Here is a 24,124-nt window from a genome sequence, read left to right on the forward strand (position 1 = left end):
AGGAGGTAAGGCAGAGCCACATAATCAAGGTTATTTCCACGTGCAAATTTCTTTACCACCTGTAGTGGTAGGTGCTTCGTGGCACAGAATAGGTCCTACATGTAGCAAATAGATCCTGACAGGAACCTGCCTGTGCTCCTAGGACTTGTGCATTTTTTTCCTAACTGCAGGACTTAAAAATCTTTAGCCTGTCCACTGTTGTGTGATTCCCAGGAAGACTCCTGGGGCATTCCTGTCTTGAGCATGCTTGCAGGTTTTCAGCTTCTCCCTCAGGAAGAAGCTGGAGCACCAAGCTCACCTGAATGCTTTGAAACACACCAGAATCCCTTTTAATTGGCACACCCCAACAGAGATCCAACCATATCATTTAATTAACCACCTTCACTCTGCCAGGATTATAAAATACATCGCACACTGATTAATATTAAGTTTTATTGAATGACGTATTTCTTTCAGGTCAGGCCACATACATTAGTAAATAATTTTCAAATGGTTTTTATGTCGAACTCATTAGCATTTGTAAGAGGAAAAGAAACCGAACCAACTAAACCAATGGTCACACAGAAAGGAAGATGTGCAAGTGAGAACAGCACTTTGCACTTTCTGAGGAAGAGCTGAGGCAAACAGCAGCATTCCTGTCAGTAGTCAGTGTGCCATTTGTCACTGCCTGAGTCCCTCCCTGCACGGGAGGGGAATGCCTCGCTCGCTTAGGGCACTTGGTGAAAACTCTAAAACCTGAAGACCAATCTAGAATTAATCACTTAAAGTTATCATTCAGGTTGAATAGACGGGCTGTTAATGAGGGTGCCAATTAAGTGGATTCCACAGGCTAGTCAAATTCCAAAGCACAGAAAGAAGCGTTAACATATTATTAGTAATACCCACGATTATTTTCTGTATTATCATGTTCAGCTGTAAGAAAGGTAATGCTAAATTTTAGCAAAAATACACAGTGTCAATTTCAGACTTCAGGGCCTAAAAAGATTCTAAGTCTTATTTTAAAAAGTGTTGGCATTCACTATGTAAGTGCTTGCAAGACTTTCTGTGGTTTTCATTTATCATTTTAATCATAGAGGTTCAGATAATTAACAGCTAAATGAAAGTAAAAACATATCCAAAGTCTCCTAGGCTTATAGATGAAACATTGGAATGTAAACATAGGATACTCTACTTGTCCACTTGTGTCTGCGGCCTGCTGGAAATGAGTTGCAAGAGATGTCTCATCTTGGAAAACTTCATTGCACTCCAAACACTTTAGACTATGTCTACAGAGTTTTGATGGATCTTCGTCTAGCGGCATAGCTGGAATGACAGGAGAGCTCGCAGGGGCCGAGATCACTGTCCCAGTTAAGCCAGTCTGGATCTTTGTGCCAGCTCCTCCTGCGCTCTGGAGCACGGCCGCAGTAGTATTGCTGGAAGGAGATGCTATCATTTGATCTGCTGGGACTGGTTTTAGGATCAGGTGGGAACACTGCATCACGACGCCCTTCTCCTTGTGCCCACGAGCATGGGACAGGAGACTACATTTATTGTAGAAAACTAAATTCTTTGTACAATGATTACAAGTCACTTCAATTCGCACACTCCTCCTGTCATAATGCTGGGTCAGGCTCTTCTCAAGAGCAAACGAGTCGCCACACTCTAAACACTTGTAACCTCGTGTTGGTAGCGTGATTCCAGCACTGGCAGGGGGGCTAAGGTTTGGGATGTAAACTGGTACAGGATTGACACTGCTCAGCACCTTATTGAATGCTTCCACTACAGAGCTCTGTAGAGATGACACCACCTGCACTCGAGACACTTTTTTCGAAGGCTGCGAGGCGGCTGCAGAAATTATTGCCTGCTTGATTTGCTGCTGGGGTTTTGTTAGCACTTGGCGCAGTTCAGAGGTGGTTTGAGCACCCTGAGGCAAAAGGTTAAGGTTGGCAAGATGGACTGTCTTTGGCACAAGTTTGGCACTGGCAAGGCTCGATGCCGGCACCACGACCGTCTGCTGCTGGATGGCGTTGGCAGCTTTGATAATGGCGCTGCTGGCGCTCTGCACGGACGCAGCAGAGATGACAGTGGCTTTCACTGTGGTGTTGTTAGCCAGTTTCAGATTGATCACTTGGGAACCTGCAGTTTTCACTGCTGAAACGGGCAGGAAGGCAGTAGCCACGGGTTTGATAGTGACCTGTTTGGGGGCAAGTTCTGCAGATCCAACTGCATTGGTGACAACTGAGGACTGCAGAGGAGCTCTGGGAGGAGAGGAGAGAACAGCAGCGGAAGTTGGTGAGGACAAGAGAGATGTCATGGAGGTTACCATGGAAGCACTCTGCTCTGGCTTTTTACCAGAGTCCAAATCAACTTCTGGCAACACTCTAGTAACAGTTCTCTTGATCTCCCCAGAAGAAGTCTTGATGGTTTTTATGCGAACCTTAGGAATTGCTGGTGTTGACCCTGCGGGAGAAGATGGAGACCCTTTGCTACTGTTCTCACTTGAGACGCTTCTGGGACTATCAGGCGGTTTGACAGACAGCTTCTTAGCACCATCAATGAGACTCTGAGACTCAGGAGATTTTTCAATAGCCCGGGGACTTTCACTCATGTCTTTTGGTAATGGAGAAGACTCTCCTGAATTAGACTGTAAATCTTTACTGCTATCTGTGGCTGCCTTTTTAGCACTCAGTGCTGCAATTGCAGCAATGCAGGACGAAAGCTTTGCTGATGACTTCGCTTTGGACTGGGAAATGCTGGCAAGATTTGTGTCACATTTTTCAGTACTCAGTTTTCCATCAAGTACCCTGTTTTCAAGAAGCTTCTCAGAATTGTCTTTTAGTAACTTGTCCTCTGTTTTTCGAGTTTTAAAAGGCTCATAAACACCTAAATTCATGGAGCTTGTCTCTGTCTCTCTTTTAGCAGTTTTATTTTTATCTACACTACTTGAAACAGCGATTCCAGATTTAATTAAGTTCTCTGCTCCGAGTGCCTTTAGTTTGTCATATTCCTGCTGCGATAGAGATCCTGCCAAGACATTTGCTCTGAAATTTGCACGTATCTCCTCTTTATCTGGGGGGTCATCCACCTCAATTCTCTCATCATCATCAAATTCTTCTGCACTTGATATTGGGCTGAACTGGTTGAAAGCTGAATCCTTCAGTGTAGTCTCAGAAGCTGACCCATCATCTTTAAGTGATTTCCCTTCATCTTTACTGTAACTCTCAAGAGCTGCTGACGTTAGAAAGCCATTGTGCAAGCTATTGCCTGTGGAATGGTGGCCATCCTTATCCAGACCTTCGGAAGAATCAATAGTACGCACATTTTTCACAATGACGCTCACCCCAACATCAGATGATGATGGGACATGGGAGTCTTCATCTGCGTGAGCATTTTGTTTTATGTGGCTTTCGTGGTCATCGTGTCCAGATTCAATAGCTGCTTTGGGATCTACCATGTCTGGTATGTCAAAGGCTGCAAGAAGGTCATCAAAATCTGGGGTCTTCATATCCCCCATGGCCATGTATTTGATTGGAAGCAAATCTGTAAAATAAGGAAAACGTCATCACTTTAAGCACTAGTAGCCCAGCCTTATACAAAACACGCGCTTGTTCACATTTGCCACGCAAAGAAGTGCCATTTCACTTCTGAAGTAATGTTTTCAGAGATTATTCATTACAGAACAGTGTCCAAGTGTACAGTTGAATTATTACACCAAGAGCTATAGTAATTTATGAACTCCACAGATGGTAACCTGGCAACTTTATTCTGGGCCCAAACTGCAGTGACTTTCTTCCTGTTCCCTCTTCTACACTCACTCCTATCCTCACCCACCCAGACTGCAAAATACCTGGACAAGCATAAAAATAACACAAGACAGTTGTAATTTCTCTTAAGTCTTGACTTTCCTTAATAGTTGCACTATTCATCTGAGGAGTAATTAATCTTCCTGAAAATAATGAAGATATAAACATCTGTAAGACTTAGGTATCATCGACACTGGCTACCTGGAAGTCATTGTGGGCTATGAGAAGGCAGCTGAGGAAAATTTTTAAAGGATACTGGAACAGACACAGACATCTCATGAAACAGCTTCAAATAAATACAAAAGGGTTTAGAAATTTGTTTACACAGTTCACTTAATGGTTTTGAGCCCTCTGTCTAACCTATGAAGTCCTTAATCAAAAATAGATGCATGCATAGAATCAAAATGACAAAGCAAGTTTCTATGAGGATTAAATGGAAAAGATTGCACATACCAAAGCGTATCAAATCCATGGAAACTGACAGAAAGCTTTAACACAGTTTCTCATAATCTGGGATACGAATTAGTTGCATTCTGGTTGTACATCTGTCCATAGGTGTCTTTTTAGAGTTGTTGCATACACTCAAAAAGAGCTAGATAGTCTCCATAGTCTGAAACTTCCTCCAATTACATATCTTGGAGTCTAATTAACATTTACCCATAACAATGAATGAAGGCCTGCTTACACACTTAATTCCTCTTCCTCCAATATGTTTAAGATCACAATTGCCCAGCAGAGGAGACACAGCTGTCCTTTACTGAGAACCACTGCTGCCCTTATCAAGAGCTTCTCTCATTCTTCTAACTTTTCAAGCAATTGAAGTTAAATAAAAAGGGAGACAAACATGGTTAGTTGTGATACACAAGGAAGAGAAGGTCTAACCTGGCCATTTTATTAATCTCATCCTCACTATTCTAGGGCACCCATCTTAAGATTCAGTATATAAACTATGTTTCCACCACAACTGCCAGGACTCTGTAGCCATATTCCTCCCCCCTCCCTTTTTTTTTCCCTCCACAAACCTTTTAGTAACTCTTTCCTTTAAGGATAAAACTCTGCCTTTTATCCAAAATTAAAATCAACCAGCACCTTGGCTGCCAGACAAGCTGTGAGTCTATTCCTTCTCTGGGCCAACATGATGCCTCTAAATACGTCAGAAGAGGAAATAAGGCAAGCTCCTGGTTCCCTAGGAAATCATGATTTTCCAGGAACTGGAATTTCTTTGAAAAGTGCTCTGAGAGTGCTTGACAAAAGTTATACAGAAAACCAGTTTCTTCAAAAATTCAAGCACTACTCTGCTTACTTATCATTCAATTATAAAAGTAACAAGGAAAAAAATCTGGATATGGCTAATAGAATTACACAGATGGGGAGCCACAAAGCAGTAAGGTGAAGTGTTTCTGGGTTCTCCTTTTGTGATGGTGGTTGAGAGAACTTCTGGGAAGACAACGAGCCTTAAAAACTTAAAATAACAGATCTGAATATACCCTTAGTACATGGCTTCCCCGAATCTCTTCAGTCACAACACCCACCCCTGCATCTGTGCGTTAGCATCGCACTGAAAGGAAGTTCTGGGGGTGAACCAGCAGTGGTTTATTTGTGTTCATGCTCTCCCAAAGCACGTGTGCATGACTTCCAACCTTGTTGTTTCTTTGGAAACACATCTCCTCAAATGTATCCTGTGAACAGCAGGAAGAACATGGGGCACGGAGTTTTTTAGCCAAAGCAAGGCACTCCTTGTCTGTTCTACTGCCTTGCTTCTCCCAGTCAGCCTTTTTACTCCAGTTCACCTGATAACCACATTCCAGCAAAGTACTCACTCGGGGAATTATGTCAAAACAAGAACCAGACCATGAGAACTCTCCTCTGATAGCAGAAGCAGCAAGCAGGACAAGTAGGACTTCGAAGTAAACAGCTGTTTCTGAAGAACTGATGTTTTGTTTTACTGCATGGAATTGTTATCGCTCCTCAGCCTCTCTATCTGTACCTATTACAGGGGGAACAACTCTAGCCATATGAGGAAAAACAAACCTACCCTTCTATGTTCTCTGTTGAGATGAGGGGACACACCAGAGAAACACACATTTTTTCTTACTTTCAAAGTCAATTTTATCTTGTAGCTCTGGCTTCAGGACACCTGCAAATTAGGCCCAGCATTCTCCACAGAAAGACCAAACTGCCTAGAAGCTGTTGCTGAGATTAAAAGGTGTGTTTCTGGGTAAAGCCAAGCAATTGTAAACACTCCAATCAGAATCGTTCTGAGGAAGTCCAACAGCCTAATTAAGACAAGGAAATAGAATAACCTGGCAGCTCCCAGCCAGGTCCTATCTGCAAATTGCTCAGACCCCTAATTTTTGTCTACCAGGTACAAGAACAGCTTCAAGCTTTCCAGAAATGGCAAACAATCCTCATCCCTTCCCAATACTTTTCTAATTAATATTTTCTATGCATGAAGTCTTCTATAATTTCTGGATCACAATCATGGTTTTACATGCTCAATTTTTACTTTTTTATTTAATCCTTAACCTTTGAAGAACCAACCAACTCTTCCTCCCTGACACTCACCTTCCTACTCATCCAGATCTTCCAAACAGCTAAACCACAAATCTAACAACTTTATACAACTGCTTTAACTGGACCAGACCATCTTTTCTGCCTTACTGAATTCCTACCCTTTGCCTCCTTGCTTTTGTTCAGACAACTACTCACCTTCAGTTTCCTCAGCAGCAAATCAATTTGTTATCAAAGGAAATAGGAAAACCACCAAATTTAATCTTCCTCTACTTATGGCATTCACATTCTTGTGACTACATTCCTTTTCCTGCCCTAAACTTTTGTTTTTACCACTCTTTGAACTACATCCATACATCCTCATACTACATTTGAGCTCTGTGTATCCTGTAGGATGGAGACATTTTCTTTGGCATGTTCTTCCAAAAACACCAGCATTCTTTCCAGTTTTGTGAAATGAGACCACTGAGAGAACACTGACAAACCTCTTTTCAGGATCTGGCACATGGCAGCATCTTGGTTCTGTTACAGCCACATATAGGAATTGGTCCGTCACTTCTACTGATCCCCAGGCAGACACACTATTCCAGAGCAAACTTCCAGTAATCTGGAGTAACACTCCACTTCCAAACAAGAGTAACCATGCTTAAATAACATCAAGCTCATTCTGGAAGAAAATGCCTACACAGAGAGCAATACCAGCCCAGCCAGCATAAAACCATACTTTTTTGGGTTTTGGTTTCTGTATTGTTGTGACAAGAAATCTCATCAGATAGATAAGACATAAGGGATTCAATCAGAATTACAGTAACATATATCCTGACATTAGACAAACTTCATCTTAATACACAGATTATGAGCAGTTCATTGGTTATTAGTAATTATGACTGACTTACAGTCATTTGCTCTGGAAGCCAAGCGTTGTAAAGACAGACAAAGCAATATGCTAATCTAACCACAAAACCTTCTTCAGGAAATGGGAACCACATCTCCAAGCACAGCCCTGCCTGGTCTGACACACTCAGCAGGCAAGTGGGATGTTCAAGAGGCCACTCCAACCACAGTCAGCAATGGCTCTCATGCTCATCTACATAATGAACATAGTGAAAGGTTCCTTTTCACTATCAAAGGGCCCATGACCTGCTACTGTTGCAAAACCCAGACAAACACCGAGTTCCACAAATCACAGAAATGTCTTTTGTAATATGCAAAGTAATTCTTACCCTAAGAATTTTCGACTTCTTAGGATAATGGTCTTATTTAGCATCCATCTGGCATCCACAGCACCAGTAAGGTCATACCAGTCCTAATGTAAACATTTTTGTGCAGTATGAGGTGTTTTACAGTTAAAATCTATCCCAAGAACCTACTTTTTCTATATTAGACACCATATCCACCTGCCTTCAAAAAAGGGGAAAATCCAATTTGCTTCCATGCTCAAGAGTCAATGAGTAAAAGACTTAATCCACCATTCTTACAGCCAAAATAGTGTTACTTCTTGTTTGTGACTCCCTAAGGAGCCTCATCCTGTAGTAGAACACATCAATTTTTGAACTGGGTATTTCAGGTTCTCTTTGGGTATGAGAAAACGAGACGGGAAAGAGGAGGGGAATCTTCTGGAGTCTGAAGCACTGCTAGCACAGTCTGAAGAGAACCACGCACAGCTGGTTCAAAGTTCAGGACAATCAGCCTTTGGCTGGCAAAAAGAACAGGGACGTTTCAACACGTGAGCAAGGAATCTCCTTATGCACAACATGGGGCTGAACAGGCCATCCCCAGCTACAGCTGGCCACATCCTGTATTTATCAAGAGATTCAGGCCACGGTTTGGGTCTACCTCATTCCCAAATCCCTCCTAAAACAGAGATGAATTCCTGAAAAGCAGGGAAATCTACATACCACTCTTTTTCTAGTCTACTTAGAAATTAATTATAATCATGGCTTAATTTTGTGCTTCTATATGCAAAATAGGCTGGGACAGTACCACGTGAATAATTCAAATGCACAACAACAATGAAGAAAATGTTGAGATTCCCAAATGAGTGCACACTAGAATTGCATTCTAAATGGCACAAGCTTCCCACCTCTTTCCTTTAAGGTACCTTTTTTGAAGTGGATGACAACTGTGGCCCAAGCACAGCATGAGGAGCTCTCCCAGCCAGGCAGGGCCCATCAGGGCAACAAGCAGGCCTTGTATATGCAAACCCCTGAGAACATTAGGGTCAAGTTTGGGTTTTTCTGAACATATATTCCTGGTACTCTGCTGCACATTTGTATTTTAACACACAGGCATATGGCTAGGAAAACAAGAGTTAGTCAATTCACTCCAAGGGACTTGGAATGTGATAAATCCTTACCCTCATTCTGAAGATCAAATAACTGAGACCAATGCAAAATGAGATCCTGGGTGCTGATACAGAAGACCAGCCCTCCAGCACTAGCCTTTGCTGCTGGAAAGCTGGCCTGCGTGCACCATCCTAATCTCCTGATGAAGAGTGTTTACAGATATTAGACTGAAAAAAGATAACTCACCAAGAACACAGACTCCATCTATTCAGTTTCCTCATCTTACAGACACCAAAAATCCCTGCAAATTCAAAATCTCCTTTGCTAAAAATAAAAATACATCATACAGATAGCATTCAAAAACCCAAACAAAACAGATTAAAGGAATTTTGTCACAATCCAAGAACTTAAAATTTTAAAGCTGCCTACTATTCTGGCAGAAGGAAAAAAATTCCAAAAGATGCTCATGTGTAATATATGAATTTTAGCTGACGCTTGGAAAAGAACATGCATCCTCATCAGGAAAAGATCCTCCTCCTATCATGCAACAAGAATTCCTGTTTGCAAGCATCATTCTGCTACAGGCGTCTATAGTCAGATATAGACCCTCTGCATCCTGACGCTGAAGAACAGGAGCAGAAATCATCACAGAGATCTGTCAGGCATTTTTTGCTCCACCACAAGCTATTCACTGCTCTATCAAACCTGAAAAACAACACATCACAGCTGCAGTAAAGCTCACAAGCCCAGAATTTCAGGCCAAATGTTAGCATGCTATTTTCACTTTTCTACAATTAATAGCTCAGTGCCTTACGTAATCTGCTGCAGTCAGAAACAAAAAGGTTCCCTTGTATTGTCACCCTGCCTCAGCAGCCAGCACACAACTTACCCAGTATCCACAACCTCTCAAGGCTTTTAGGACTGTCTATTCTGCTGAGCACAGAGGAAAGGACCCTCATTTCACACCACAACAGAGTATTTCCAATGGTCTGCCTCCATATTAGCTTGATTGTAGGTTACCAAACCAGCTAACACAGCCAGGACTAGGAAGATTTTTAAAAAATCACACTGGTTGGGATTCTAGAGTTGCTGATTTCCTGTTATAGGAAGTAACAGTTCTAGCAAAAGAATCCCCCAGGCAAAATGTTTAGTGATCCACTGTGCAAGCTCTAACAGCCTTTGTTCTTCCCTTTGCTAGATTCATTACTGCTTCCTTCTCTCTGCCCCTCTCCCTCTCTCTGAATCCTTCAGATTTCAATATAAGATAAAAACGTCAGCTCAAATCTAAGTACACATTTTGGATTTTCTAGCTGAGAAAGAAAAACTACAAATTCTGTCCATTATCCATTGCTGTAAGTTAAAATCAGTCACCCCTCTGCAGTTGCTGCACTGCCCATCCGGTTTCCTATGCACAATATTATAATTCACACCACTGGAGCTCCATCCAACCCCCCCCAAAATACTTCTTTCCACTTGGCTGCTGCAAAATCCTCCCCAGGTCACAAAAGTTTAAGAAAAGCTATTTCTTTTGCACAGGTTTTTTCTCCGTAGGCGATATTAAGTACATGTTTAACACTGAAGACCTTAATTAAAAACCAAGTATTGGGTCTCTGAGATGTGTTCAAACAACAATGTGTAAATAATCAGACAGCAAATCCTGCATGTGTGAGTCTCTTAATACAGCACAGAACAGCTCCCTGCCACAACTGGTCGGCAATTCATGATTGTCATTCAGAGGCCTATTCCATATCACTACACTGTGAAGAAAAAAGTTTATCTGGACATATTTCAATGAAAATACTGTATTTAGCCAAGATACCAGTAAGTCTTTACAAATAATAGCTTTAATCCTTTTAAAACTGGAGGACCTTAATAGCATTTCTTCATTAACACTTAAACAATTGTCTCCTTCCTAATGTGCCAAGTGTGCAATCAGGATGTAACTCCAGCTATTGTTCTATTCAGCCCAAACCACCACTCTCACCTTGTGAACCTTGACCTTTGAGGGATTTTTTTAGCCAGTGCTCAGTTACTGCCACAGCCGCATTACCTCTGCAAACACCAAAGGGTTAAAGGCAGCCCCAATCAATAGGCCTACAAGGAAAAAAAAAAGGGAAAACGAGTATGCCTTACAGCATCTTTTCAATGCTTTTATGCAAAATTCTACAATAATATTGTTTCCTTCTGGCCTTAGAGAAAGGCACAGCAACTCCCCCCCCTTAATGTTTCCTAAGGAAGCAAACCACAAGACAGCCCCCTGTAAATAAAACAGCATGCAAAGCATCCTCAGTCACAAGCATATCTACAATTACAAATAATTCAATCTATTTTATTTAGTTTAGTTTTAAAATAGACTGCATAACCAGTGTCCCACCCTTGCAAAGCAAAAATATTTTAGTAAGGGTCATAAATCTCAGCTCTTGCCCATTCCTTAAGCATAAAAAGGCACGAAAAGCCAAAGTAATCGCAGTTACTGCAAATATGTACATTTACATACAGAACCCTTTATGACTACGTTAGCCACATACCAGTGCTGTGTGTCTAAAGTGTGCATTCACATACTGTTTTGGGATGGTATCTTTCTGCAAGCTCCTCTGCTTTTGGCTGCCATGAAGGGAGGAAGCTATCCCAGTGTAGTAGCTCAGTGACTGCATTGTGTTCAGGAGCTGATCTGCCTCAAACCAGTTCCAGCCGGTTCTGGTCACCCTACATAAAAAGCTATGGCAACCCTCGCTGAGTTGCCAACAAGACCCTGAAAATCGCAGGGGCTGGTTTTTGTGTGGCACGGGGCTGGCACAGCCCTGTGCCCCGGCTCCCCTCTTGCCCGGCCCACGCGGCCCCTGCTCCCCAGAGCCCCCCACACGCTCCCTTGCTCGCCTCCCCCACTTACCTCCCACAACCTGGCTGAGAGCTGTGTGTGCGTGCCTGTCTGTAGCTAACAAAGAGACCGCAATAAAAATCCTCATAGGATCTCTCTTGCAGCACCAGGCAGGCTCGGCCACAGCCCTGGGAGACAGGCTGCTAACCCGGACTGCTGCCCCTCTGCTCCCCAGATGAGGGGTGGCTACTCACACACGTCACATCTGTCCCCTCATGCCCACGGCCATGGGGTGCCCGATCAAGGGCTTCTCCCATCTGCCCTCCCCACTCCTCGTTCCATCTGGGGCCGCCCGAGTGGCATTTTCTGTGCTCTGAGCAGCATTACTATAGAGTACCCACAAATGCGCCTCCCTCCCCTCAAGAAATCCATTTCCGCAGCAGCAAGATGCCTACAAAATAGTTCCTTTGCCCCCTCCTCGCAGCACCGACTTGGCTGCTGCACTGATTTTTTTTTTTTCTTTTGCTATTCGACTACGCTGGAGGCCTTGAGAAGCAGCGAGCTGCGGCCCCACGGCTGGGCAGCCCCCCCGGCTTGCACCCGGCGGCTGGGGAGGCCCGGTCAGGCTCTGCGCAGCTCCCACCCCGCAGAGATTGTGCGGACAGACCGCCTGCCCGGCGCTGCGCCTCTCAGGCGATGCCTGCCCAGGGTCTCAGCCCCTTGCGGTGCCCACGCCGCTCCGGGGGTCCGCACCCACCTGTGCCCGTGGCCGCTCTGCTCCTGCCCGCTCCCCTTCACCTCGGCCACGCAAGGGCCTTCCTCCTGCATGGCTGACAGGCACCCAGACCGAGACAGCAGCCACCCCGCTCCTCTTGGCTACTCACCCTTGCTCTGGGAACACCAGTAACCACCTCCGCCTACGCGCTGAAACCCCCTCCTCTCGGAGGCTGCGGGAGATGCTGCTCTGCAGGGCTCCCTCCGGGTGGGTGGGCGACCCCGGCAAAGCCCCTCTGCCCCTGGCTGCACCTGCAACTGAACAGAGGTCTCGGGCACAACCCTGCACCCCTCCCTGCGGAGACACCTTCTTCGCATCCCTCATCCCCACCCCGTTCTGGGGAGAACCACCATGTTCTTCCGCTGCCTCGGCCCGTCTTCCCCACACAGGCTGTTGCGGCCGCAACCGCGGCCGGCCCTCCCTCGGCCCCTCGGCCCGGGGGGCCGCTCCCTCCTCCGGGCTGCCGCGGCCCCGGGCACCTCCCCGCGGGTCTGCGCGCTCCCGGCCCGAATTGGCCCTGTCCGAGCGGGCCTTGCGAACCCTGGGGACGCCGGGGAGGAGAGGCCGTGGCCCCTTCGGCGGCGGGGAGAACGATCCGCCCCCGCCCGGCCGGCCCGGAGCCGCCGGCCCGGGCAGTCCTTGCACGGGTGCCCCCGGGGCTCCGGCCGCCGCCGGGCCGGGAGGAAGCGACCCCATAGCATGCAACCTCCGGTCCCCATGCGACACACCTGCTGCGGCCGGAGCCGGCGGGCTCGGGCAGGGCTACGGCCCGCGGCGCGGCCCGGCCCCGCGTCGGAGGAACATAATGGCAGGAGGCTGCGGGGCTGGGCGGTGGGGGTGGGGGTGCTCGGCGGCACAGATGGGGAGACGCTCCCGTGTGATTCCGTGTGGAACGGCTCCCTGGAGAGTGCCGGGGGCGGGGAGGCTGCGGGGCCGCCGAGCGCCGCGGGGCCGGGGCCGGGTCGCGGCCTCCCGCAGCCCGCACAGCTCGGGGGGGTTTCCGAGCGCTGCCGGCGGGCAGAACCGCGCCGGCCGCCGGGGCCGATCTCCCCCGCGCAGAAGCCGGCGCCGCCCGGGAGCCGTGGGAGACGCTGCTCGGGGCCCGCCGGGCTGTCCCCGTGCCCGAGCGCCTCAGGCCTCGAAGGGCAGCCGGGGGAAGAGCCCGCGGCCGCTGCTCCGGTTGCAGGCCAACAAAGGACGGGAGGAGCCACTCGCTGCCGGCTCTGGCGGTTCAGCCCCTCCGCCGGCGGTGCGGCCGCTGTGCCCGGGCCCGGCCGGGGTCACCCCCCAGGTCCCGGGACGCGGCCGGGAACCGTGTCCCGGAGCGATGCTGCGTTTCCTTCCACACCTGGTTAGCCGGACACTCTGGGGCCCGCCTGCACAGCGCTTACGGCCCGTGCGCTGCCTGTGACCGGCCGCCTTTGTTGGCTGCGCAGCATCCTGGCGGCATCGCCATTGCTAGGAACGGCAGGACGAGATCCCGCCCTCTCTCTCTTGCCACCGTGCAGCACCATTTTCAGAATGTAAGGTTTTGCACGCGAATCGCTTTATTGAAGCGTACTAATGGCTTTAAATACAAAACACCCGTCTCAAATTTACGCTGTGAGCATACAGTGTAGTAAATATTCTGGATAAAATAATGCTGGTGTATTAACGTGTCTTATGAGCCTGTTCGGAAGGCAGCAGAGTCCCAAAGGCGTTCTGCACAAGCACAGCTCCTTGTGGGAAGCTGCCCCAGTAGCTGTGCCCGCAGGTATCGGTAGGGCAGGAAATCACCAATCGCGCCGTACCCCGGCTGCTCCAATCCTGCTTCCACATAAACATTCTACCTTGTTCCAATTAAGCAAAACAGCAGCAGAACATAGGTTCTACTGATTTGAATTTGAGTATAATAAATGGATGTTAGGATTATATAAAAGTGGATTGGTGCACTAGTTGTAATGTTCAAGAAGGGTCATGCAGTTCAGCTTGCACAAGCCTTGGGCTCATCCTGTAAGTGACTTGCAGAATTAGGCCATGATAATTACAACACCCTGTTTCTTCCCAATTCACCAGTAAACTGATTTGATTAAAGAAGTGAAAACTACACTCTCTTTACTTATATTGAATTTCTGTGGTCGGCTTGCATAATAGCATAAAGAAGATGGCAGCTGCTACTACTTCTCTGGTATTAATATCTGAAATGTTAATCGATTTCACAGTTCATACATGGCACAAAGGTCCTTGCGTGTGCTGCCTTTCACACAAATCTACTTGTTTTCCATCCAGCCAGGTGTCCTTGGCAACTCCATAGGAGAAAAAGTCTCACCCTAAGTATTTGACTTAAAACACGTAAAATGAAGAGAATTTAAAGTATATTTTACAAGTCATGCCAGGCTGATAGCACTTGTCCAGTGTTTTTTTTTAATTCAAGAACACAGAAAAAGAGGTTCAGCACCATGAATGTCCCTGCAGTCACTTCTGCATTGGGAGTTTTTGGCACGTTGACCTTATGTCTGAAGTCTTAGAGCAGAGGTCCTGTTCACTCTCCCAGACACTCTGCCACATAATGCTTAGAACCTGTGGTGGGAGGGATTCTCCTTGTTTCATTTATCCTGTTTTATCCTTTGCCTTTGCAGCAGCCAGCTTCAAAGTCCCCAGCCCTGCTGTCCTCGCATGGACAATCTTCACCCCAGCCAATGCAACCATCACCAGTGGATCCTTCCCGCTGGACTGCAGCTCTGAGCTGGGATCTCCTGGTCCCCTGTGCTGACACCTGCAGAGTCCCAGAACTTGTGCTTCTTTCTCTGGGAACCTTGAGCCCCTCCTTTTCTTTTCCTGAAGAAATGCCTCCAGTGCGACCTGCTGTTCCTCCTGAGCAGCCAGCAAGGAGTGCTGCCAACTCAGAACACTTTGATGCTACAGTGAATGCTGAACTTGAGTGCAATAATAACTTCTTAATTATTTAACTTCTAAGGATTTTAAGGCTCTTGAAATTCAGAGCGCTGAACAGTGGTGTATTCATTTCATGCCTTCTGTACAGGGATCAATTTTAACTGCATCAAACAGAGCTTCTGCACTTTAAAGATGTGCTGGGACCAAAGAGGATTTTGCAGGTGGATTGACACAATAAAAACTGAAGTCAATTTACATCTGATTTTTTATGTCAGAATAAATAATGTCTGTTTTGTCCTTCCTACATTTGGGGAACAATAAGAGAACATTTCCTTTTTAGCTAGCAAAACATGCTTAACTTAAAGCAAGGAAGGGAAAATACAGATTCCATATTTCCAATCCTAAATTTGTTTTCAGAGTAACAGCTTTACAACTTCCAGCAAATGCTTAATAGTGTTTGTTAATTCCATTGCTTTTTTCACCATAAAATTTCTTGTAACATGTGATCAGCAAGAGCAGAAGAGAAGCATACATTTCTTGTTTTAGAATACTTATATTTTTTCTTTTTATCACTGTTTAGAATGCAGTGGTACTTTCCTTTAATCACGTATATTTAAACATTCAGTATTTAAAAACCAGCTTACAATTAAACTTCCCCTTTTCAGATGCTCCTATCACTAATCTCTAGGTATTTTCTTGGGGAAAAAAAATCATTTTCTTTCCTGGTTATTAAAATATATCTTCTATTACATTTTGGACTAAACCTCCCAGGACTGCTTTTTAAAATTACGAGTTTTATTAAAAGAAGGTGATCTCATAGGAGATAAGATGAAGGACTTTGGTAGGGAGAAATCTACAAACACTGCCCAGAGCTGAGGAACATCTCTGCAACAGGCAGTTTCCCCCAGATTTAAAGAATGTGTTCATGGAAGATGGCAACTCATGCTATCCACGTGTAAGGAGAGAATCTTTAACTGCAGAGTGAACATTTGCAATGCCCAAGTAGCATGAAGGGTGAGAATCCCTAATGACTCTCAAGATGTTAAATGCTGTCAAGGCCCAAATACTGCAACATCTTGAACAACTCAATGTCTTGAGACTCCCATTTTTAATCATCTATAAAAGAGATGCTGATTTAGATATAATACAAAGCCAAGAGGATTTTTCAGGGCTTAATTATACTTTTTCTGGCTCTTAACAAACCAGAGCAAACAAAGCATTATCCAAAGGAATCAGAGTTGGTTAGTGAGGATCGTGGGCCTAAAACAGTTCTGTTTGTGAGGAGTTGCAGTCAATACCTCAGTTTTTCCACATGCATGAGGTGTGACATATGAGGTAACACCATGCTGTGCCATGCTGAGAGCTCCCAGCTCCTCTGAGCAGGCAAGAGCAGAACACACACACACCTCAGGCTCTTACTACATGTGAACTATAGCGTGCAGTGTATTCCCAGTGGGGAAAAAAGGGCTTTGCTCAAAATCTGCACATATGTGAGCCTCAGTGTTGCACATGCAGCAAGCCGGGTACACAGGCCACATGCCTGCAGCGCTTGCTGGCTCATCCCCAAGCAGCCAAGCAGTGACACTGGCGTTCAAGGCAGACAGCTGAAGGCACTGTCACAGGGTTACATCTGTTGGCAAAAGTGTGCCTTCAAGCCCAAGCGTTTCTAGATATGAAATGGGAAAAATGAAATGGAAAAATCTGTGTGACTTGATGATTGTCAAAAGCTGGGAAGGCATTTCTTCTGCACAGGAGTACCGTTTTTGGAGAAATTGACTGCTCCCAGAGGAGCAACAGCAGAACATTGCTCCCCACAGGCAGGGTGGCCAGAGCTCCTCTGGGCAATCTGCCACTGCCTCACTCCCCTGACAGGGAAGAATTTCTTATTTCCAATCTAATCCTGCCCTCTGTCAATTTAAAACTGTCATCCCTTGCCCTGTCACTACGGGCTCTGGTGATAAAATATGCACCCTAATACTTTATGTCTGTATACTCTATTTATACAGCATCTGCCACCCCGAGGCTCCCTGAGCACTGGGCACTCAGTGCTGAGTGCATCACACCAGTACTTTAGCCAGAGCAGCAGCTCAGGATGTGCAGGCAGCAGCTGCTGAGGGACAGCACACACCTGATCACAGCCATCCTCCAGCAGCACAAAGAGCACAGCCTCAGGCCACACCTCCCAAACTCAGTCCCCCACCTGCTTACACAACACAACCACAGGCATATTGCTGATGGATTTTTGGATTTTCTGTTACATTTGGATTTTCCGCTTACGAACACGTTCCGGGTGCTGGGCCAGAAGCCCTCAGTCAGTTGCTCATCAGGAATTAGGCACCTGCGTGATTAACATCAGTACCACAGAGCTCAGCAGCCTGGCACATTGAAGAATGCCTGTTTTGTTCCCCTAACATGCCATATGTATGGGGCTTTTTCCTTCCTCCTCCTTATATTAATTCAAGTATACAAGGATTATTTCTGAATTATTCATCATACAATATCTGATTAGACTGTGGCGGTGCCGGTTCTCACTGCTTAATGAATGAGCCATTAGGCTTTTGCAGATGGTGCCATCAGCAGCTCCTGTGCTGTGTGTTCTGTGCATTTACCCAGCAAAAGGAGAGCACTGAACCTGAACACAGCATGGGAAATGAGTAATACCCATGCAGTGATCCCGCAGACCACACGAAGAGAGCAAGTGTTGCTGTAAAACTTATATTCTGTCCTAGATGTCCTAAAAATTTTTCAGAAAATCTTGGTAAAGCTAAGTATATATCCCACCAAACTACTTAATACATCACTTCAAGCAGTGAAGTAGAGGACAGAAACTGACAGCAGTTTACATATGTGGTCCTGAAAGGTGTGACAACTGCTGCCATGATTTATGGGCATGAGCAGGGCCAGACATATCTGTGTGCTCCAGGCACTTCTTTCGTGGAAGAGGAGACCAAGAAGTGAGAGAAGACACTGTATTCCAGAACCCAAGTGGGTTCTGTGTCTGTGAGAACAGACACAACAGGCACAGCTGTACCCTTGCTTTGGGAGAGCCTTAGGAAATGGGAGGCACTGCATAGCTCTGGGTGTCAGTGAGCTTGAGAAATCCATCCCAAATCACACAGCTTGGCGGGGCTCCTGCTGGTCCCTCGGGGCTGCCACTGGGACAGCTGGGGAGAGGGGTGCTGGGGATGGTGCTGTGTGACACAAGGGGTGCTGCCCCTCTGCAGGAACGGGCACACAGGCGCTCGGGACCAGCAGCAGCTGTGCTTGCACTTCTGCCTTTCCAGTGCCTTCTCTGGAAAATGGAATAAGCACATAATAAAAGAAGGAGGAACCCAAGAGTGATTTTTCAGCCACTTTTCCTCTGTTTGCTTCAGGAAATGTCCTCACAGATGAGGGTGGCAGCAGCAGCTCAGCCTGGCTGTGGTTCCTGATTCCAGGCTGCCCATGATGATTTTCCTACAATGAAAGCCAAGTTAAATTCAAGGCACCTTGCTGGTTTGTGGCCGGCATGGCCAGGGAGTCTTTCAAGTACTCATACTTTCCATGCTGGTCCTTGGCATCTCCTGCTGGAAAAAGGACATCTGATTCATCCCCACCTACCAAAGATGAGTCAGGATTACACAAATTCCATTTAGTTTGTGTAACAACACTACTTACTACTTCCCATGTTGCAAGCTTTCCCGTCTGCTGCCATAAAAGTCTACTGAACAAATCTCTGAACACACAGTGATCAGCAAGAGATACTCCCAGTGGGGGCTGGTGGCTGCTATGTTCTGGTTTTTGGTCCCTCCCTAGGACAGACGGGAGTTGTTATCACCATTTTAACTTCTTTCAAATTGCAAATACTGCTGCCTCTGCAGTGATTCTCCCACCAGACACGATTTAGTAACAGCTGGCTATTGGTCGCAGCTCAAACAACAGCCTGTTGGCAGCTTCCCTTTCCTGACAACCTGACCCCCAAGATCTGCTGCAGGCAGTCCCCTAGCCCAAGGTACATGTCCTGTCCTTGCCAGTTCACAAAATCCTTACTGGGCTTACCCATGCTCCAAAAATGACTTTGCCTGTGTTAGCATGGCAAGAGGGAGGGAAGCTGCTGCACTCTCCACCTGCTGAGTGCTCTGCTATTCCACAGAAGTGTTAAAAGTACCCAACAACCTACACCACCAAAAATACTTTGGAGTGCACCTGAGTTAGAAAAACACTTGTGCTGGCACACTGCACCGCCCTACGGCATGCCACACGGATGTGCCAGCACTAGGGACAGCCTTCTCCCGTTCAGAAAGGGACAGAGGAGACCAGGATGACCTGTTGGGTACAGAGGAGGGGACAGGCACCAGAGCAGCATCCAGCCCCAGCCGCAAGGGTTTCGACGCTCAGTAGCAGTAGCAGCCCATGCTTAGTTCCATCAACCAGATCAGCAGTCTCAGATGGCTTTCCCCTCTGCAGTACAAGTGGGCAGGCTCTTGACTTGTTTCATGTGGAGGAACAGCTGCAGCAGCTCCAGCTCCAGCTCCCAGCCTCTGCCTGGAAGGGTCCTCCAGGGACAGAGCACTGCTCCCTGTGGGACGCGAGGCGCTTGAGCGTGGGTTTCCCATGCAGTGCAGTGGCCACCGGGAGCCACTGGCAAGGCACCTCCTGCTGTCACTAGTGACAGTGCTGGGGGCTGGCTGCACTTGCTTGGCTAATTATAGGCTCACGTTGTCTGGGGGGGGTCATCCTCCCTTTCAGCCCCAGGGATCTTTTCTCTTTGTCCTTTCACCTCTGAAACCTCTGCTTCAGAAGTTAGGCTCCCACGCAGCCACCCTGCAAGAACTGGCTTGGCTTCAGATCAGTCAAAAATTTCCATCTTGCACTGCATGGGTGCAAATAATAATGCAGGCTGAAAAAGCAACTGCTGAGCATCATCTCTCTACCCATGAGATTTTGTTATTACTTCTTAGAGCTGTCCAAAAATGTCCGTCTTACATAACTAAACCCACTCTAGTTTGTGATACATCAGAGTTCTAATAATACCTTTTGTACCTTATATATACACCACAGTTTGAACATCCCAGAGCTGGCAGGCAGATGGAGTTTAACAGGAACTATTCCATCAGCAGATGCTACTACCACCGAGTTCTCTTTGCTCAGTCTGGGAATGAACTGATGGGCAAGGCAAGAAAACATGTTTTCTTACAGAGACACCATCTGCCAGCTTGAGAAGCTGCTGTCACCAGTGACTCAGGATAACTTGTATAAGGAGAAACATTGCTAATGCCATTCTCAAGACAGCCCTATTATTAACTATATGTTAACTGTATTGTAACGATTGTCTAGCATCAAGACTATAGCAATAAGAAAATACTGTAACTAATTAGTCTAAAAGGAAAAGAACTGTAAACAAAATTACTTGAGAAAGGGCAGTTATTTATCTTGGGAACCTTTAGGTAACAAACCTGGGTTTAATCCTTCTTTGCTATTGTATTCTGTTAAGAATTGTTGCATGACATCAGACAGAGCTTTTCCAGTTGTGGAAACTTACAGTCTCCATCAAACAACAACAAAAAAAGGTTTTTGTTTATTGGAGCTTATAAAGAAAAGAAGGGATTATTGGATTGACAGCAGCAGAGATGAGGAGTTCCCATGGATTGTTTTATAGAACAGGATGATGGGAGGTGTAAAGGTGTCCCAGCACATGCAGGTACTAAGGGCCTGCTGGGCACGTGGCTCTTCTCACAGATCAGAAAAGGAAAAAAGGTGCTGATGGCAAGGCAACACCAGAGTGGAGGGTAAAACACCTCATTCCAAGTAAAACTCAGCTGGCAAGTGGTTTGCTCCTGTGTATCCCACCACAGGAAAGCAAGTTGTACTCATGTTAAAACCTGGATTATCCTAGTGCAGACAGCAAGAGAGGAACTAGCAGGGAGGCTCTGCAGTGGTAATGAGTCCCACCTCTGATTTATGTGCTGGGATGCAGTGAGATGCAAACAGCTGCAGTTCTCCACCTGCCAGCATGGGTAAACGGCTTGTCGTGAAGCAGAGCTATTTTCTGATTAAATAAACCCACTACTTCCATAAAATAAGAGCTAGCAATCCAATGGGTGTTTCAAAATTGTGTTTTCTTGCAGCTGCAACACTGAACCAGAATCTGCAGCAATTTTCTGCATATCCCTAAGGCAGGGATGAAACAAAGCCTACAAAGCTTTGAGAATCAGCAAGCTACTATTTTATAGCAACTCTGTAGCTTCTTAAAAGACTGTTATGCTTCTTACAGACCAAAAAAATACCAGATTTTGTACGTTATGAATATCTCAAAGCAGTCCTGAAAAATTTCTGGACCAATCTCGGTCTTGCAAGACAGGTCTCATGCATACTGCTGGCATTCAGCAGAAGAGGAAAGAGAGGAAAAGAGCTGGCAGGTACAAAGAAGACAGGATGTGAACAAAGACTCCTGGGACTGCTTTAAACACCTGCAGCTCTGGCAAACAGCCCTTTCAGAGCAGAATCATCTGAGCGGTTTCTGACAGGCTGCCTGATGGTAACCCAAAGAAGAGGTGCTTAGCTCTGTAGGCATTGATAGCTTCTTTGTGGTGACTGCTGACAGGACCCAAAGCAACGGCCTGAAGTTGGGGCAGGGGAGATTTAGGTTAGATATTAGAAAAAGGTTCTTCCCCAAGAGGGTGGTAGGACACTGACCAGGCTTCCCAGGGAATGATCACGGTCCCAAGGCTGCCAGAGCTCCAGGAGCATTTGGACAATGCTCTCAGGCACAGGTTGTGACTTTTGGGAATGTCCTTGTGCACAGCAAGGAGCTGGACTCTGTGATCCTTGTGGGTCCCTTCCAACTCACCGCATTCGATGAGTCTGTGTGCCATGCACAGTCAACATCCCTCTTCTTACAGGATGTCGGGAAGCAGAGCTGGCGCATCTTTAGAGAGATGAAATAAATCATAACCACCACGTCAAGTCATCAGAGAGCCCAGGAAGCATCTGAGAGCTGCTTGATCTTCTGTGTAGTGAAGTAATTTGCTTAACAGGTTGAAGACTTTTCATCCTAATTGCAAGTGCTTTGAAAGCTGAAAGCAGGGTGCCAGCAGGTTCTGTCGGAAGGGCAGATGGGGAAGGGCTGGCCGCTTCCTCCCACATCCGCTGCAGATGCGGAGGCTGGTCGCTGTGGTAACGCGCCCCCAGGGGATCCGGGGCTCCTGCTCACTGCCTGCCAGCAGGGATGGGAGGCAGCATTTCTTCTCATTAGCTCTTCAAATGAGCCTGCTATGACTAAATTGCTGCAGCAATACCTTAGAAATTACTAACTGCTTCAATGCCACAACACAGAGGTGTCCTCACTCCATTCCTAGACTACTGCAATTACTAAATGATCAATCTTTTAAAAAAAAACCCCAACAAACCAAATTCCCAACCTGTTCTCCTCCACCTGATACTTAAACCTATCTCCAATTCCCAGCAAAAACCTTGGAGCTCAGAAAGCTGCACTCTAAAATGTGAGTAGATCTTACTGTACCCTGAACTAAAATCCTGTGCAAGGAATAAGTAATACCAAAACATATCCACATCACAGCAGTGAGGAATCTGTGTCAGGGTGAACATAGCCCAGGAGCTTACTGCGTGTGAAAGCTGCCAAAGTCACTAATTAGCTGACAGAATGAGGAAAAGTAGTTGACGCATGAACCAAGGCAGTAACTACAGAGACAGCAACACCAGCCCTGAAATCTGCTGAAGAGTTCCATGATGCAGATGGTCTTCTGGAGCCAGAGGCAGCTTCAGGACTCTCAGGATAACAAGAGGAGTCAGCCTGCACAGCTCTCTGGAGGTACAGGAGGTAAATGCACTCCTACCTTACTGCAGTGTGGTGAGGGACAATGGAAGAACTGTCTTGGCCTTTCTGAAGCACATGAACCCTTCTTTTGCCAGAGAGGCCCGAGTTTATTTAGATTACCTTAAACCTTTCTTCTAAACATATTCAACATCCAAACCCAAGTAACAAACACTTAAGTTATACAAAACAGTACAGCAATGCTACAGCAGAGGGCAAAGTAATTTAGCCTACCAGATACTTCAGCAAAAAATAATTATCTCCAAATAACTGCACTGTAGGAAAAAAACCAAAACCCCGAGGCTTTGATTTAAAAAGCGTACCACAAGTCAAAGAGAGCAGTAACAACTACCTAGGTTTAGGCATGTCTTTTAATCCCACCAATTTCACTGAGATTGAAATGTTAATTTATGCCTGTTGAACTTTTAAAGTGCTTTCCTGGACCTGGGCCAAAGGAAATGGGTGCTGCTTGCTGCTTGCTCTGAAGAAGCAGAGTATTTCATTCTGAACACTAATGATTAAAACAGTTAGAGCACTTCCTAAAGACAGTGCTGCAGTGAGAAAATGCCTTTCCATCACCAGTCTCTTTTTAAAGAGGGTTCAGACAGATAAAGTTTTCTTCTAGACACTCTACTGTCACAGGCAGACTTTTGTCATACAATTTGGACAAATCTGAGTGATTTAGGTCACTTAGAGAAACTCTGTTAAAGGTATTAGCAAAGTCAGGTTCGATGTAAATGTGCAAAAGGGTGATGAGGTTGAACGGCAGCGTTCACTCTGGTGACTGCTACATGGATTATGCACACAGAGGAAAATCTGCCTAGAATCAATGTAGCATGATTTACACAGGCACTATGAATGCCAAAGGCTAAGAGAGGCTCTGCTGCTGAGTCACAGGGTTCAGACCTGGGCAGGGGTTTACGCCTGAAGAATTTGGCACCACCTAACTGCTGACTATTTAACATCTGTGAAATGAATTCCTATGAACGCAGCAGGAACTGAATTCCAGATCTAAGATGGCAATATCTATGCTATACTTCCCACAGAGGATTTAAATCAATTCACACACGCAGAAGTACTTACATGCATATACAAATATTTCCAAGGATACCTGTTGAAGATCAAATGCCTTTGCACCTCTCGAGAGGCAGGGGTTTAGCTTTGAGGAGCAAGGCTATCAGCCCAGGCCCAGATCTATATATCTTGAGCTGAAGCTCATGATTCAGATTTCCCTTCTTTTCTGTTAAGGAAATTCTTTCCTTCCAT

The 24,124-nt window shown here is 46.1% G+C and overlaps 1 protein-coding gene across 8 annotated transcripts in view; it reads right to left on the reverse strand.

Annotated features, from left to right (window-relative positions):
* LOC135289091 (zinc finger protein 532) overlaps positions 1-13,584 on the reverse strand; it is a 34,184-nt gene extending 20,600 nt beyond the window's left edge. Inside the window, exons 1-4 of one of the 8 annotated variants that reach the window (XM_064402438.1) lie at positions 12,900-13,584; positions 12,281-12,422; positions 10,563-10,672; positions 1,172-3,519 (exon numbers count right to left, since the gene is read on the reverse strand). In XM_064402438.1, the coding sequence (XP_064258508.1) occupies positions 1,172-3,499 (2,328 nt within the window). In that variant the 5' untranslated portion in view covers positions 3,500-3,519; positions 10,563-10,672; positions 12,281-12,422; positions 12,900-13,584. The other 7 variants (XM_064402437.1, XM_064402436.1, XM_064402442.1 and 4 more) reach the window with 7 other exon arrangements.
* Between the last annotated feature and the right edge of the window lie 10,540 nt (positions 13,585-24,124).

Source organism: Passer domesticus, chromosome W (genome assembly GCF_036417665.1).
Source record: "Passer domesticus isolate bPasDom1 chromosome W, bPasDom1.hap1, whole genome shotgun sequence".
Lineage (NCBI taxonomy): Eukaryota > Metazoa > Chordata > Aves > Passeriformes > Passeridae > Passer > Passer domesticus.